The 18,466-nt window shown below is 38.7% G+C and overlaps 1 protein-coding gene and 1 non-coding gene across 2 annotated transcripts; both read left to right on the forward strand.

Annotated features, from left to right (window-relative positions):
- The first annotated feature begins 10,235 nt into the window (after window positions 1-10,235).
- LOC148294876 (small nucleolar RNA R71) lies at window positions 10,236-10,342 on the forward strand. Its single transcript, XR_015835544.1, has one exon. It is a non-coding gene; the product is annotated as a small nucleolar RNA R71 (small nucleolar RNA).
- Window positions 10,343-16,817: 6,475 nt separating this feature from the next.
- LOC110754002 (AT-hook motif nuclear-localized protein 17-like) lies at window positions 16,818-18,092 on the forward strand. The gene has a single exon (XM_021954989.2). It carries the CDS (start codon window positions 17,008-17,010, stop codon window positions 17,944-17,946), a length of 939 nt encoding a protein of 312 aa, XP_021810681.2. The 5' UTR covers window positions 16,818-17,007; the 3' UTR covers window positions 17,947-18,092.
- The last annotated feature ends 374 nt before the right edge of the window (window positions 18,093-18,466 follow it).

Consider the following 18,466-nt stretch of genomic DNA (forward strand, 5'->3'; position numbering starts at 1 on the left):
TTGGGGCTTGGTTGTTTGATTTTAAGTTGGTATTTTGCTCTGAGAGTTTTATTAAATTTTTGTGAATTATTGTTCTATCGCTTTTACTTTCCAAGCATGATATATATGTGTTTATTTTTATATATATGTTAAATGGATTAATAATTGGATTGTGTTGCCTCCGAAAATATGGTTTTCTTCAGAAATATTGATGTCTATGGATATCCTGGTTGCCTTCAGAAATATTGATGTCTTTAGACATCTTGGTTGCCTTCGGAAATATTGATGTTTACGGACATCCTGGTTGCCTTCGGAAATGTTAATGTCTTCAGACATATAGTTGCCTTCAGAATGTCTTCGGACATATGGTTGCCTCCGGATTATTTTGCATTCTCAGGTTGAGAGCATATCTCCTTGAGTCCTACAAGGGGAATTGACGGATTATTTGCATTCTCATGTTGAGTATATCTCCCTGAGTCCTGCGAGGGGAATTGACGGATTTGTCTACGCGCGTATGACATTGCCCCATGAGTATCGGGGATGCCCGAACCATGTGGTGCGAGGATTTGTGTTCTCAAGTTGAGTGTATTTCCCTGGGTTCTGCGAGGAATGCGTCTCAGGCCGACCATGGGTCCCCTGAGTTCTGCAAGGAATGCGTCTTGGGCTAACTTCGTGTCCCCCGAGTTCTGCGAGGATGTATCACACATGTGGCCACAATGTGTTGTACATGGAATTGATGGATTATGTTTGAGGTACATCTATGCGGAGATTAGGGCAGTACCAATGTGTGGTGCAGTTAACATGATATTATTCACCACCTTGCTCATATCATCTACACATGTGGTTAGCTAGCTTCCCCATCCTTTGTTGCCTTCGGATATGATGGTTTTCCCATATACCCCTTGGTGGGTGTTTAGGATCCCCAAGCAACTGGACACCAAAGCAACAAAAGGATGAAGGAAAAGAAGATTGTGTTGTTGAATTAATTGAACTGCAATAGCAGAATCCATCTCAATAATGAGTTTAGACATTCTAATATCAGTAGTAAGCTTCAAACCAAAAAGAAGGCCTCAAAGTTCAACCTCCAGCACTTGGCCTATCCCTAAATTAATTGCAAAACCTCCATTCCACTCTCTAAGAGAATTTGGAAGGACCCCTCCAGCACCAATACATCCAGAAGCAGCCCGTCAAGAGCCGTCCACATTGAGTTTGAAGGTACCATGAACAAAAGGGCTCCAAGCAAGAAAAACCTGTGCGTTCACAGTGGCTTTAGTAGTGATAGTAGAAGCTTTAATCCAGTCTTGTACCATTGAGATAATAAATGACTTGAATGACATCACCAATATGTAAATATAGATATAATGGTTAGCTTAGCCTTGTGAAGGAACAATTGGATTAAAAATTACAAAAGCATATAAAATTCTACATTGATTCCTAACCAAAATATCAAATGAAAGCATCCCACCACATAATCATAGAAAAACAACATACATAAGGGTGATTAGCTTCTGATGCACACCACAAAAACGTCTCTGGACACCAAAAAAAAAATTTCCAGAATTGCCTTCTTTTTTTTTTGGTTTGAAAGGATCTTGAATTCGTAGTACAAGAAGCTCCAAAATAGGGAGCCAATACAGAGAAATTAAACTACCCATGCAAAGAAACAGAGAATGCATGGAGAGTCAAATATAGCAACAATACATTTAAATTGATCAAGAAAGAAACACCAGATAGACAATCCAGGCCAGGGCCGGCCTTGGGGGTAGGCGAGAAGGGCCTTGGCCATGGGCCTCCAATTAAGGGGGCCCCAAATTTTTATATATATATTATTGTCCAACATTTAAAATAAAAATAAAAAAAATAAAAAACACAGATAGACGATTCCTCTTCCCATCAAGTCAGAAGCCCCTCGTTTCCTACGCAGCGAGCAACAGCCCTCTCCTAGTTCTTACTCCATAGAACTCTATTTAATCCACCGATCGGTGGATAATCCACCACCATATTTTTCTTTGTTTTCTCCATCTCCTTTCAATCCATTCCATAGCTTTTATTTTCAGTTTCTCTCATCCCTCTTTTCTCATATCATATTGTAACCCTAATAATCAATCTCACACCAAAAAGCTCACAAATTGTCTTTGTCTTTGAGATTGACGGTGACCAAGAGGGGAGTAGCATGAGAAATTGAAAAGGTAATCAGATTTATAATTTTTTTTCTTTATATTTGTTCCTACCCAGCAAACCATTGTTTCAATTGTTTCAATTTCCAATAGGAACAAAACACAGAGAGATACGGAGTGGTAATCAGATTTATGAATACTTGATTGAATTGTATGTATCTTATCATTGCAGATGTACATGAATCAGGTGGAGGTACAGAGTGGAGTTTCTCAAATTTTAGTTTCAACACAGCTAGCCTGAATAAAGCTCTGCAAGATTGAGGCTTTTTTATATAAGCTTTAACCAGGTTTTACTCTTTGTTTACTTAATTTTAAATTTTTTTTGGTAACGCTTTAGTTCATTGGTTGTGTTTGCTGTGGTTGTGTTTGCTTTGCTGGTTGTGTTTGGTGTGTTTGTTTTGTTCATTGGTTGTCTGTTTTTCACTTTCTAGACTTAAGAGTTGCACTAGAAAAATGGTTAGGAAACATGAATCTGGAAGTGCAAAAAGAAATAAAAGGAGAAAAATAGAAAAAATGATTCAAACTCAAAAAGGAGCTCTTGATAAGTTTTTTAAAACTAATTCTTCAATTGAAGATTCAGCTGATGATTTACTTAATGAAGGGGTTGGTGATCTTAGTGAGAATGAAAATAATCTAGAAGAAATGATAGAAAATGATATAAATGAACTGAATGAGGGTGGTGAACCCATTGAGAATGAAAATAAGCAGGAAGAAATGATAGAAATTGATACAAATGTTGAGAATGAAAATAATGGGGAAGAAATGAGAGAAAATGATACAAATGAAAATGAATCAGGTTGGTAATTATTTTCTTGTTGTGGTTGATGCTGTTATTTCTTCTTTGAGGAGTAGATTTGAACAATTAGAAATATTTGAAGGTATTTTTGGTTTTTTGTTGAATCCTAAAAAGTTATTTGGAATGAATTATCAAATGTTGCATGAATGTTGTGTTAATCTTGAAAATGCTTTAACACATGGCAATGAATCTGATATTAATGCTGATGATTTGTGTTCTGAATTGGAAGTTTTACGATTGTATTTACCACAAGAGGCAAAGACAGCCATTCAAGTTCTTGATTATGTAAAATTTGTTGATTGCTTTCCAAATGTCTCCGTTGCTTATAGAATCATATTGACTGTGCCAGTGACTGTGGCATCTACAGAAAGAAGTTTTTCAAAATTAAAATTAATAAAATCTTACTTGCGTTCAACTATGTCACAAGAAAGGTTGAATGGATTGGCAATCTTATGCATTGAAAAGAATATGTTGGAAAAGCTTGATTTTGAAGATGTTATTGAAGATTTTGCTTCTCAAAATGCTAGAAGATCAAGGATTTTTCAGTGATTGATTGTACTTTTAATGTTACTATTTTTATTTTTTGGATTGTAGATGGTGCAAAGGAAATCAACCAGCTATTTGTGTATTTGATAGAGGGAAAGCATCGGATATTTGCACATTGTAATGGGGTGTGGATCTCTTAGTGGTTGCCTGTTTGGGAGGAAGAAGGCTCCAGGCAGATTTTGGACATGTCCAAATTTGCTGCAACCATTTCATATGTTGTTTTCAAAGCTGCTTTTGTGATCCAGATTAGTATTTTGAACAAATACTTAGTTTTAATGTATCTTGACATGTTCCCATTATTGGTTGCTGGAATGTTGGTTTGTAAATTTGTAATTTCATTCATGATATTAAATATCTAATCTGAATTTTTTTTTATGGAGATATGTCCTATTATAATGCATTCTACCTTTTTATTCACGCGTTATGCTCTACATAAAATCATTTTATTTGTTTTTTCTCAATTGTATACTAAGGGAAGGGGCCTCATTTAGTTTATCGCCTAGGGCCACCCAAAAGTCAGGGCCGGCCCTAAATCCAGCCACAAGGATGTCGAAACGATTCAAGTCGACAGAAAATTAAACATGGTGAGGGAAAAGGAGTCTGTCATCTCAAGTCAGCAATGGTAAGCAAATCATCATTGTCTCTATCATAAAATTAAACTAGCGATTCCTTCTATTTTTCAGGAAAAAAAATATTGAAACCAAATGAATTGCATAATGGGTATTTGATTATCGCAAATCAATCATTTAAAAGCTTCTTGTGCGATGATTCCAACACCAGCAACCAAAAAGGGGGAAAATTAGAAAGCAGAGTTTGGCTTACTTGACCAACTAGCGGCCAACAAATGAAATAGATGTAGGGGTCGAGTTTTGCTAGTATAGATACAAGTATCTCCACTGAGTTTTGCAGAGTGGAGAAGATGAAGCGGCATGCAAACGTGTTTTTGTCAAAAGTGTATTCTAATCTAATATATTTTAATTCTTTTAATTAGGGGGATACATTGGTTCAAAACCAATACAATTTCACCAATCCGCATCGAATCCAATATAGATTGGATCATGATTTTTCCAATCCAATCCGATCACATTAGAGGTTTAAATCCAATTCGATTTGATCCAATTGATATTGGATTGGATTGGATTGGATGATCGATTTTCATAATGGAAAAAGATAATATTGAAATATGAAACATTTATGAAATGTTAGAGAAAATTATTTTGATTTTATAATATATTAAACATAACTCCATCATATTACTTAAAATCTTTATAACTTTCTTAATGAAAATTACGTAATGAGCAAAATAAGCATGGAACTAACTAGATAGGATTGGATTTGATTTGATTGGATCCTCATGAGCAAATCCACCATTCGATCCAATCATGTCGATTTTGAAACTTAGGGATCCAATTGACAGGACCCACGTCGAATTCCTCAGAATCTGTGACAGATCCTGTGGTTTTTCCGACATCCAACCGATGGTTGGCCCACTTACTAATTACAAACATCCTTTTCCTCTAAAACAAAGGAAAAGAAGGCCGAGACTTCTACTGAAATTTCGGTAGAGTCTCCCCTGAAAAACGGACTTTATCAAATTTTTCAACCTGTTAAAAACATAGTTTAAAATCACCAAACTTCAGCATGCACAAAGTACGTCACACACAACAAACAAATAGGCCTCCGGCCTCATAACCAAACATTTTCTAAAACGTTCTTGCTTTTGAACTCCTTTGTAAATCCATACACCTGTATCAAATATCGTAATAGCAATCAGAAAAAACCTTTCTCCTTCGAAAATTCATTTCCACACTTAGAACAATACAAGCACAGCTCGAACAGTTTATTTTGCGGCTGCACCTAGGTTAAACCCCAGGCTACCTACTTCTTATATCAATAATCAGCATCACACGCACATAACATTCAAAACTTCTATAGTCATTCTCTATCAACCTATATAAGTGAATTATCCGCCACGATTCACAGTAAACAAAATTATTGTAGCTACCGTTTTTTTAATAATCAACTAAAAACAAGCTAAGCTGCAATCTATATACTCAAGATATGGTACAATTTCACAATATGGTCCAACATATATATGCAGCCACAAGATAGCGTACACCACATACAACTAACCTTCCCAACGAACATGCCTTTTTCCGAGGTGCCTGTCTATCCAAACATGAGAAAGTCCGATTAATGTTACAAAACACACGAGTTAAGTCTATACAAGATTCCACAATTCCAAAGGAGTATCAAAATTAGGAAAATATACAGATATCGTCCAAGTAAAGTCAACATTTAAATTTAGATTCATTATTAACTTCAATTTCCACAAGGCATATAACTAAATATTTTATAAATTCCTTTCTTCCCATGATTCATAACTCAAAACCATTTCCCGCAACCATACCCTATTCGAGGCGTATATTGCAAAACAACACTGTCCAAACATCATAATAATGATCGCACCTGTGCAGAGCACTCACCATGCACATGCTCGAGAAACCCCAACCCGGAAACAAATCTACACATTTTCCCACATATATATATATACATACATACATACATACATACACACCCCACGCCATCATCATGTACCAGGGGAAAACAATCCAACACGGGGATTGTTTAACTAAACCACATGGAAGAATCCTCAATTGACTATGTGGCTAAGGAACGAGCCGTCCAACTGGGACACTAGGCTCACTAGCCCGCACAACAGAATCCTCAATGCTCGTGCGTTTGTGAAAAGTCCTACGTAAGCAGACTGCCCGGCCAATAGCTTACGCAACAACCCGCCAAGGGTATCCGGGTTCCGACATATCCAAGTATCCATTTCCATGTATCCAATTATCCATATCCACTATTTCCAAGTATTAGTATCTAAGGGGAGGTACATATGATAGTGCACATCATGCACCGGGGGAAAACAATCCAACACGAGGATTGTTTGACTAGACCACATGAAAGAATCCTCAATAACCATGTAGCTAAGGAATAGGCCATCCAACCGGGGGACTGGGCTCACCAGACCACATAGCAGAATCCTCAATACTCGTGTAACTGTGAAAAGTCCTACGTGCGCAGACTGCCTGTCAAGGCCTACGACACACCCGATCAAAGGTGGCCGGATTCCAAAGTAATCAAGTAACCAATGTTTCCAAGTAACCATTGTTTCTAGTATCCAAGTGCCGGGGAGGTACATATGATGGTGCATTTCACAAACCTATATATATATATATCATCCCTTAATTCAATTTTTTCCAAATTCTCAATATTCCAATATACCCACATATTTATTCATAGTATAGATATCAAACTCCCAAAATCATAAACTCCACAACCCAAAATATTCATAGTCTCAATAATCAAAATAATCAAAATTATATAAATATGCAAGACAATCCATAAAACACTTTCATAATCAAACCCCATATCACCCAATCCATATATTTTAATAATAACCAATAATTCCATAAAATACTAAAAAATAATCTCATAAACCCAACATAATCAAAATAACTCAAATAACAACCAAGACTCGTTTATAAGGTCATTCTAGTAACTTTCGAAGGGTTTAGCTCGGAAGACTCACAGTCAACCAAGGGGTCAAACTTCTCATATTGGTCAATCAGGCTCGCAGGGCCCACAACCTCCAATTTTCGATCCAAAAGTTCCCAGTGGTTCAACAAAGCCTACTCAACACGTCCTATAAGTTTGGTCTCGATCGAGTGGTCGGATCTAAGCCAATCACACGACCGAACGGCGATTGCTTAGCCTAAACTTGGAACATGGATTCGAAGTGTCCGGGACTCCGATTCTCAATCCATGAATTCCTACACGATCCTAGAGGTATAGAGAACAACATACTTGGAATTGGAGCTGATCCAACGGTTCAAGCATATTGGACCCAGATATCACCTAATAGGCGTAAATCTATTTGACTATCAAACGATAACCAAATTCGAATCCGAGCATACCTTCACGCTCGAAACAACATGTGGATCAAATAAGAACACAACGGGCCACCACACCATGGCCTAAGCGCGGGCAGCATGTGGGTGGCTTGAGAAATTTCCGATGATGGAAATTTCTCAAATCACCCAACAATACCTAAACCTATGTGATCAGGACAACTAGGGAAGCAACTTATACAACTGGCCAGAAAACGCTACAAAAGTCTGACAAAACCTAGGTTTCTCATCAAACGCTCACGGCTTCAAATCGATCCAAACCAACTATCAAAACATCAAGAACACACTAAGAGGATGAAAAACTATACCTCACTCGACTGTTTTGATTGCCGGAAACGCCTTGGCCGGTGTAGGAAAAATCGCGAATTTTCCCCGCATTCCAGTCGCTACACGGCACGAAATCGATCCTAGAAATTAGGTGGGCTGTGTAGAGAAGGAGGAGAGGAGAATTTTGGAAGTTGTGGCGTCGAATTTGGTGGTCGAACGGCGCCAGAAAAGCCGTCTGAAATGGCGGTATCATGACGAAGAGAGAGAGGGAGGAGAGAGAAAGTCGGGAGAGAGAGAGAGAGAGAGAGAGAGAGGACTGATCGGGTATTTAGGGTTTTTTGGACAAATTTTCGGAATTACCTATACGTCCTCTCAATTTTTTGACCTTTCTAGGTTTGTTACAACTCGGAATTGAGCGTGTCGCGTGCCTACGAACTCGTAGCGACGAGCTCTATGCAACAGTGCCACCCAATTCCCCAAAATCCTACCGGATTAAAAGGTGACCAAAATGACCCTAACTCCCAAGGACAAAATTGTAATTTTACAAAAGAATTAAATTGGATTAAATCGATTAAATTGTGTCAGGGATGTTACACCAATTCTATCCGCCAAATCATCGAAACCGATTAAAATTGGATTGGATTGGATTGGATTGGATTGAATCAGTCGGTTTGGGTGGATTGGATTGGATCTTGCATGCCCCTATTTAAAATTAAAGAAAAAAAAAAGCGAAAAGAGAGTTAACAGAGTTGAACTCCTGTTAAGTTGTGTGCCACATGTCGCAAAACTAAAAGGGAAATAAGGGGGCACAGGGAATTTGGTAACAAGAAAATTGGACTCATCTTTTACATAGGGCTATGTTAAGTTGCAGGACAAGCATTAAGTAATACCACATTTCATTCTTTCATGACAAAAAACTGTTTATCATGAATAAGTCAATTAAATTGTGCTAAAATGCATGAATGACATCTAGGAGCACTTTCTTTTTTCTTTCTTTTTTTGTTTTTTTTGTTGGGGTTAATCAATATTTGATTAATGCCAACAACGGCAAAGGACGAGAAAACCACAAACGACAAAACATACTAGGAAATCTAGTTGAACATTTTGTCAAACACCTAATGTGCATTCAACTATCTCACACTTCTAATACAAACATTGATATCATTCTAAAATTACATACAACACCATAAGATATCTCCAACAACTAACCACGGAATCACATGAATGAACAATTTAAATTCTTAATTATGGATCTACATTTGAACTTCATGATTGGGTCATGGTGTCCATGAAAGCGATGATGTGGGCTATGGTTTTCGTCCTTGGAGATAGTCAACAAACATATATAGAGCACCAGAGGCATAGTTGCATTGACCCAGGGCTTGAGAGTTGAGAGGCATGATTGGGTTGTATTGTGAACCAAGGCTTGAGAGTTTACAGGCAAGAAGATACTCTTGTGATTTTGGAATTTTTTATTTTTAATTTCTTTAAAAGCAAAATAAAAAAGGTTAACAAAGTGAACCATCTGTTAAGTGGTAGGACAGGTGTCAAACATTTAAAGAAGGGACATGGAGGAGACACCGAATTGGGGACAATAGACCCGCTCCGATTTAAACGTAGTGGAAATTAGTGCGTAGTCATCCTAGTGAAATAAATATGCTAAGAAGGGTACTTGATCTAAAAAACCTTTATGGTTTAGATTAATCTTCTTCATGTGTGCACATATTCACATTATTAAATAATTAATTTAACAACCAATGTTGCAAATAAATATAGAGAGCAATGTGAACAGTAAAAGGATCTAGTAATTATAAGTAGTAACCGAGCAAAGAGTCGGTGAATCGTTTATACCTAAACCGTATGACAATCTTGTAGTCCCGTATGAGATGAGGAGTACTTGCAGTTCTCATCTCAGCTAGTGCCTTTTTCATGTGGCACATGTATAAAAAGTGCATAAAGCTTAAGGTTTCTCACAAAAATTATCTAAATAATTTTGGAACACACACTACTCATGCTTTTTCTTTTCCACTATTTGAGAATCAATTTGCTGAGATCAATAATGATCACTTCAACTGAGATGCCCCAATTAGTTGCAAAAATAGAAACATATCTCTTAGAAAGCCGGGCTTGATTTGATTCAAGTCATGCGGACGAAGTGGAGCTCAACTTAATAGTTGAAAGAGGTGGGCGCAGTCCGGTTCGGTCTGGTTTTCGCCTCAAATTAGAACCGGAACTAGTACTATTTTCCCAGCAAGAAGAGCATCTAGCTTTTGTTCTAATTTTGAAATCTTCACACTAGAAGCATCATTAGAACCACTAACAATATGTTTACCTCTTGTATCAATGTGTTGGGTCTCCATTGCTATCTCCTCAAAGAGTTCATACATTTCTTCGGGAGTCTTGGTTTTATAAGAACCACCTGCAAAATTGGTAACAATATTATGACTAGAAAGGGTTAGTCCTTTATAAAACATACGCATTTGAAGCCTCAATGGAATCCAACGATGAGGACATTGATTGAGCAGCTCATTGAACCTCTCTCATGCTTCACAAAACGATTCATCATCTTGCTATGCAAATAACAAGATCTTGTCCCTAAGCATGTCGGTTTTTTGTGTGGAGAAGTATTTCTCCAAGAACTTCTTTTGAATGGTAGCCCATGTAGTGAGTGAACCAGGCTTCAAAGAATTCAGCCAATACTTCGCCTTATCCTTTAAAGTGTATGGAAACACTCTCATTCGAAGTTGATCTTCCGTCACAACTGTCAACGGAAAAGAACTCACAACATTAAGTCAATGGATCTTCATTAGGTAAACCATAAAAAGAAGGCAACATATTAAGATGAGAAGATTTAAGCTCATAGTTTCGAGCTACTGTGGGCAACAAAATGCATGAAGGAGATGCTAGAATTGTTGGGATATCAAGGTCTCCTATGAACTCATTGGCAGCCATCTCTTCTTCTTCTTAGTTTGAACTTGCTTTTGAATTTGAAGGTGAAGAATCAGGAAGGTCAATGTGGAGAGCAAGATTTATAAATGTGGCAAGAGCTTGCTCTTTTGCAATTAACAGCTCTCTTTCTAATCAATTATGAATTTCAGAGATCACTCGGATGTGTTGCAATAATAGTCCTGCTTTCAATGATCTCGAATGTTGGTATGCGGACTTCACTTGATCAAGGAATGGTCTTTTAGACATAAATACCTGAAACAGAAAATTGAATTAATTAGAAACACTAAAAAGAATAGGGTAACCTTGGGCGCATAACCAAGGAAGAACTTTCATTCAGTCCCCAGCAACGGCGCCAAAATTTGTTGTGTTGTTAACTCGCAATTGTATTAGTAGTATAGCAAGACAAGTACGAGGTCGTACCCATGAGGACTGAGAAGTTAAACTTAGTTATGTGCTTGGATTACTGAATTCAAGAAAGTAGGAAGTTAAGTCTAAAACAGAATTTAAAGTGAATGATTGTGATTGTCAAAACAAATGAAGCAAAATGAAATTGCAAACAAAAGCAAAGTAAGCAAATGCAACAAAGGGTGGTTTTGAAGGTTGAAAAACAAATTTGGAGACTAGGGCATTTGATTCACCATAACAATTCAATTCTAGGTTATAAGGATTCAAGTGACAAGCCTAATTGAGATTCAAAGATTGATTCTAGCTAAAGTATGATTAAGCCATGGTTTCTGGTCCTAACCTTGTATTCTTAAGTCCCTAATTAGATCCTTGTTTTCGAACCTAAATTAAGCATTAGAAATTCATTAAGCATAGAAGAATGTTTTAAACAACCAAGCATGTATCTAATCCCTGTTGTCGAATGTCCATACATACTCTTCCATTCATAGTTCAATTGGAATTAAAGCATATGGTGTCTACTCTTAATTCCAACCAAGATACACAAATTTGAATGGTAGCTAGGCATTCCGATTAGCATATAAGCAAGTAGGCATAATGAATAAGAACATGAATCATGAATCAAACTTGAAACTTGAAATTTATAAGCCCAGAAAATTCATATTAGGTTACATCAAAGCCCTAGTTGTGGATTTAGCCACTCATAATGTGAAGGAAAGTTAAACAAAAATGGGAAAACATAATGAATGCAATAAGAGTAGAAAAACCCTTTTATGAAGTTCTTGTGGTGTCCAATGCTTCTCCAAGAGCTTCTTCACGTCTAGAAGGATGTATGGAGGTTAAGGAGGTGATTTGGGATGAGTTTGAGTGAATGGTGATAGCAGAGAAAGAGGAAATTCGTAGGGAAATGGAAGAGAGACTTGTTGGGACAGTTTTGGTGATTTGGGGCTGTTTAAAGCTTTGGGTTGATTGCTGGAGTGTTTGGGGTTGTGGGAGTGTAGGAGGATGATTTCTGAATGTGTTTGGGGAATGATGGAAATCTGGAAGATGGAGTGAAGGATGGATGAATTGTGGGAGTATGAATCCCACAATGTGTGTCTTCTCTTGGTGTGGAATGGAAGTGGTATTTATAGGGAGAAGGAAGTGAGAAATCTAAATTGAGTATGGCTTTCACCTACAATACCCACTTCACCAACCTTACCTAACACACAAATGCAATACAAAATCAGTTTCTTTTCTTATTTGGTTGTTGCACTTCACCAAAAAATCCCACCAGAAATCATAGCTCATGTATAGCTCATCATGACCAAGCAACAATCAGCTCATCCTTAGGTCAGCATGACTAGCAACTTCATGGGCTCACAAATTGGGCTTCCCTTAAGCAATTGATGACTTAGAGCCATCCATCTTGAAGTTCAGAATGTCATCTTTCCAACCACATGTCATTTGGGCCAATCCAAGGTTGGAGGAATGAGTTAAGGCCAAAACAAATTTGTAACTCAGTTTGCATGTTTTTGCACCATTTTGCATCATTTCCTATCCAAAGCCACCATTGCTACCTAAAACTCAATGAACTGAATCATAAACACAATAGAGATTAACAACACAAGTTTAACTCAAAACCATAACGAAATCATAAGCTAGAAGGTTATAAAATGATATACAATTATGAACCAATTAGTAGGTTGAATGAGAATCCCTATATGCTAGCGGTGAATTCTATTGTATTTTGACGCATGTGGTTTGAAAGTTTATGAGAATTGAAATAGGCTGGTAAAATGACACAAAACCACGAATACTGCAAAATACAAAGACATACACGATGTCTAAAGTGTGACAATAGATGGCTGCCACCTATACATTAGATGACGGTGGTCCATCGTCGTCTAGAACGTTTTTTCACCGCGACCCCAATGTAAGAACCAACGTCTAAAGCTTAACACACATGACTGTCATTTAGTTGCAAGCATTGTACTTAATAATCAAACAACGATGGTATCATACAGTTGTTACTACTATATGTTGGGCTCGCAAATCTCACGGCCTGGTGCTCCGGCCGAGGGGATATGCATCGACATGTGGCGTCCTTCTTTTGGTGTGGTGCAATTGTGCTCGGGCGTGCCAGCACGGTTAACCGTGCGTTTGAGGGTGATGTGTTTGGAAAAATGGTTAATTGGTGCACCTGTTTGAGTTTGACTTCTAATCAAACGATTATGGCCGAGAGAGGAACTGATCTCGGCCGCCAGGTTCACGGCCTGAGCTACAAGGCCGTTTAGTGGTGGTGTTTCTGGTGGATTCTAGGTGGTGCTCCGGTGCGCCGCTGGGTGGCGATGGTCGTATAATATATGGGGTGAATGAGAAAGTAACAAAGATGGTGCTCCGGCGCCTTGAAAATCAAGGGTCGTATGATATATTGATGAACAGATTTTTCTTACAAACTATCACTACTCCTAGGAAAGCAAGTAAATGTATTGAAAGTGCATTACAAGAAGATAAAGGACAGGAAGATAAATTACAAGAAAATATAATTTGCTCCGTAGTTGGCTTTTGGTTTGGTGTTTGAACCTTTTGAATGTAGTTTGAGCTTGATATTTATAGGAGGAGTTCTGGAGAGACAATCGAGGCTGAAACTCTACATGATGGGTCTGATCAGAGCAAGTGGGTAGTCAAATCGGCATTTGGATCGTGAAGCATGGTGGCGTAACCCCATAAATCCCGGCCGCCGCCCTAATCGTGGGTTCCGCTTTGGCTGTGGGGACGCATTTAATGCTCTGGTCTGATGGTTGGTAACCTGACCTCTCAATCTGTAAGAATGTTTGCGCCTATCCACTCTGATTTTCCTTACCATATCCTGACTCCAATCACTTCCCTCATTCCCTCGTGCATTAAATGGTTTTTTGCGGCTAGTGGGTTTCGCTGCAGTAGTCAGAGGCGTTACTTCATTTAAATGGGGCGTGGGACCCTGATTGGTTTTCCCACTTTGGCCGTGTATCTGAGGAATCTACCATCGGCCAATTTTTACCGAGGCCGTCGTGGCATTGATTTACAAACTCACTTGTCTTATAAAGGAAGCGAATGATGCCTTGACCGTCGATAGATGCTCGGGCCGAGTTGTTAGTCCTTCGATCAACTTTCTTGGTCGAGACTTATTAGGCACAAACACTATATATTCACGACAGAATTGTTAATAGAAGCGACACTCCAAAGGGTGAAAAATGACATATTTATTGAATCACTTCACTACGACCTTTCATATATATTTACCGTCTTCTATCACCACCACAAACAGCGTTTGAGTCTACTCAAATATCAAGACTCTCTGCCTCCACAACGCCTTTTTACAACACCACTTGTTTCAGTTGACCAACTTCCCTCTTTATTGCAAACGTACTCCTTCCGTATGACCTCTCCGTCTTTACTCTTCTTACTAGAGTATGATCGAACACTAAACCCAACTTCCCTTGCATACTGATTGTAAAAGTCATACACTTCCTCTAATGTTTCAAATTGTTGACCTTGAAAGAGAGTGAGCTCACCAATTACTGAGGATAGAAAATTGATACGGAAGGATTTGTTTCCGAATCAATTTCCATTTGAACTACTATGCCATTATTAGCTTCCATAGTTGGACAACAGGTGAGCAAATTTGTTTAACCATAGAACATGCACAAATACACTTTAATCACAAAACATGGACATATATATGACATTCTATTTTTTCTTCTTAAATATCAATTAAGTGTAGATTAAAAATATATTATATGTATACATTAGTAGGCATTTATTAAAGCTGTAGAAGAAGGATTTCTTAGCTAATGAAAGTTTTCCATTATCATGAAAGTTAAGACTTCAAAGTTGAAGGCTGACAGGTTTGACTTCCAATTGTCTGTAAACCAAATTTCACATCTTAAGGAACACAAAACTAAATAATTCTATGAGGCATACAGCACATGCACTATTTAATATCATAATATGAAATTGTCCCTGTATTTTTTTATTCTTCATGCCCGTTAGAACTCAATTCAGATATCATAACAACAACAACAATAAGTGAATAATGAAAATTTTACAAACTCATTCTTTGAGTAGTGAGTCCTAGAACCAATCCATTGTCATGCACTCGAAATCAACAAACCCACAAGAAATCAGGTGTAATCTCAACCTTGCCCAGAAAATTTCAAAATTAAAAACCCATCGTAGAACCCCAATTTGAAAATCACAACCCAGATTTAGAACGAAACATGACAATGGCCGTTATGGATACACGTACCTGATTGGCATAGAATTCTCGCAAGCTCAACTCGCGATGGCAGCTCTTCCTTCGTCTTGGAAGGGTGTGCTCTTCGTCTTCTTCGTGCTTCATGTGTGCCTTATTCTTTAGCCATTGCGTGTTTTATTTTTTTGATCGTGTGTTTTATTTTTTCGGGTCTGGAGTGTTAAAACAGGTTAAAACATTTAAAAGAATCACAGCCACACAAGCTCATTAAAAGAGATCCAATGGTTGAGCACCTCATCCCTCAAATAACACTATTTGAGCCACACGTTTTCTGTTTTGCGACCCCCAGGTAGTAGATCGTCTTGAAATCGAAAGGCCATATTAAGTCGTGAACTCCGAGCCAAGCTTATGTAGGATAAACTTTTAATCGTTTCTCTTATGTTGAACTTTATTTTCGTTTGTAAACTAAAACTTGTTAGAATGCTCTTATGTTGCCCATGTTAGGATTGAATGTAAGGCCGGAGGCCATTGATGTTTATTGAGATTTATAAATGTATTTGACAGGTTAAATTTTTTTGAAAATGTTCATTTTTTAGGGGAGACTTTGCTGAAATTTTGGCAAAAAGTCTTGTTTTTTTAGTAAGTAGGCCCGACATTAGTATGATGTCAGATAATTTACAGGATTTGTCTTAGATTCTGAGGAGTTCAGGACGGGTCACTATGTACTTTTTTAATTGATCTAATAACGTACTATCGTTTGTTTGGTAAAATAAAAAATAAAAAAATAAAAATAAAAAAACTAGCTGGATGGAAGGTGTAATTAACCCACTATTAAATGTAAAGAGGAAGAACCGGAGGGCTATGTAGTCATAAAAGGAGTTTTGAATTTCAAAAGTAATCCATGATGACAAGGCATTTGGATTCCGTCACATTTTGTTGTGGTTGACAGTAGGAAAACTGAAAGGCTGATGTGTAAGGAAAGGAAAAGATGAGATTGTAAAAATTAATTATTTATTACCTTTTATTTTGTTTTGCTATATCAATTTCGTGGAGAGTATAGAGAATTCAAAAGCAACCCTTCTTCCGTCTTTTATTCCATTTAAGGGAAAAAAAGAAATACAAATTTATAAATAAACCCAATCATAAACATGTATTTATAAAAAAACTCAAATACTATTTAAACATAGAAATACATCCAAAATCAACCCCAAAATCAACAATTGTATATTTTTTAGGTGTGTTTATAAATGGATTTTGAGTGTGTGTAATGATGGATTTTGGGTGTGTTTATAAAGTGTTTTGGATGTTGGGTTTTTTTTTATAATTTCAGCGCCTATTAGTTGTTGTCTTAAAAAAATATAAAAAAGAAAAAGAAAAAACCACATGAAACAAAAAGATTTAAAAAGAAGATTTGGGTTCCACCTGTACACGGGTCCCCCAATCGAAATGTACAATGTACTTAGTGAAGAGCCCTAGCTTGTTTACTGGTTAAAAACCAGAACATACATACGTCCATCACCATTTCTCTGACCAACCAAACTCTCTCTCTCTCCTCCTCTCTCTCTGGGCCCCCTTTTATGGGCCCTCCTTCTCCGTCCATTAAACCTCAGCACAGAGAGAGCAACTGACTACATATAAAACAACCCAAAACAACACGCTCTTTTGCTGTTTTGTGTTTTTCTCTCGAGTTTGAAAACAACAATGGCGGCAGACTATGGTGGAGGTGTTCGTGCAATTTCTCTCTCGCAAGGCGGCAGAAACTCCGACGACGACGACGGCTCCTCCGATCATAGCCCCCGGAGCGCGAGTGGGGGCGTCGTCGTTGTGCGAGGCGGCTCTTCCTCGTCCAAATCAAAGTTTGCGTCACCGTCAGGTGAGATTATCATGTCGAAGAAGCCGAGAGGAAGGCCGCCGGGTTCGAAGAACAAGCCCAAGCCCCCCATCGTCATCACCAAAGACTCCGAGGCGGCCGTGAAGCCCGTCGTCCTCGAGATCTCCGCTGGCTCTGACGTCATCGAAGCCATCATCCAGTACGCCCGAAGGCGCCACGTGGGCATCAGCGTCTTGAGCGGTTCGGGGGCGGTCTCCAACGTTACCCTTATACACCCAGCTGGGCCACACCACCATCCTAACGCACCCTCTCTGCTGTCTCTTCTTCACGGGCCCTTCAACCTCCTCTCCCTCTCCGGCTCCTTCATGGATGCCGTCCCAGCAACCCCCACATGCTCTCCCTCGGCTTCCTCGAAGGTGGCGTCAGCTGGGGGCTGTTCTTTGCTGGGTAGCGGGTCGTTTGGGATATGCCTGGCTGGGGCGCAGGGGCAGGTGTTTGGAGGGATCGTGGGAGGGAAGGTGGTGGCGGCGAGTACTGTGGTGGTTGTGGGTGCCACCTTTGTGAATCCGAAGGTGCTGAGGCTGCCTCTGCCTGGTGATGATCACGATGATCATGATCATGGTGTTGAGGGTGGGGCCCCTGCTGCTGAGTATGAAGCTCAGGAGACGAAGCCTTGCGTCAATGTTGAGAATCATTGTAGTGTTTACGGCGGCGGTGGCGTTGCGAGCTCGACGCCTATGAATTGCCAGATCACAAGTGTTCCTGATCAAGTCATGCCTTGGGGTCCTCCCTCTCGCCCTCCTTACTAATTACTAGTTAAGAATATTATTAAGAAACAAAATTATATTAATTGCAGCTACCATTTTCTCTTGCTTTCATTCATCTGATCCTGTTTTAACCAACGTAGCTTAATTAAGCTAAGCTGTATGATTAATTATTAATCTCTGTTTTAATAGTGGTGGTGGGTCTGGTTCTGGTCCTGGTCCTGGCAAGCTAAGCTAAGCGAAGCTACTAGTGTTAGTACTGTTTGTGCAGCCACTGAATGTTATGTCAGGGCCTCTCCTCGGGAAGGGCCTATTTTACCTTCTCCAATGAACAAAGCATCACAGCAGAATAGACACCACATACACTGTTACACTGTTACACTGTTACGCACACACAGCTTTGTTTTCTTCTTTTCTTTTCTTTTCCTTTCCGCTCAACTTCACACACACACACACATATCTTCAAACTAAAGACTTCGACTCTGGTTGTGTTTCAAATCGACATTTTCTTTACATTATTCTGTCAACTGGTGGTCAGCTAAACTAAAACCCAAAAACACAGAGA

This window comes from Prunus avium, chromosome 4 (assembly GCF_965620075.1).
Source record: "Prunus avium chromosome 4, drPruAviu1.hap1.1, whole genome shotgun sequence".
In the NCBI taxonomy this organism is placed as follows: domain Eukaryota; kingdom Viridiplantae; phylum Streptophyta; class Magnoliopsida; order Rosales; family Rosaceae; genus Prunus; species Prunus avium.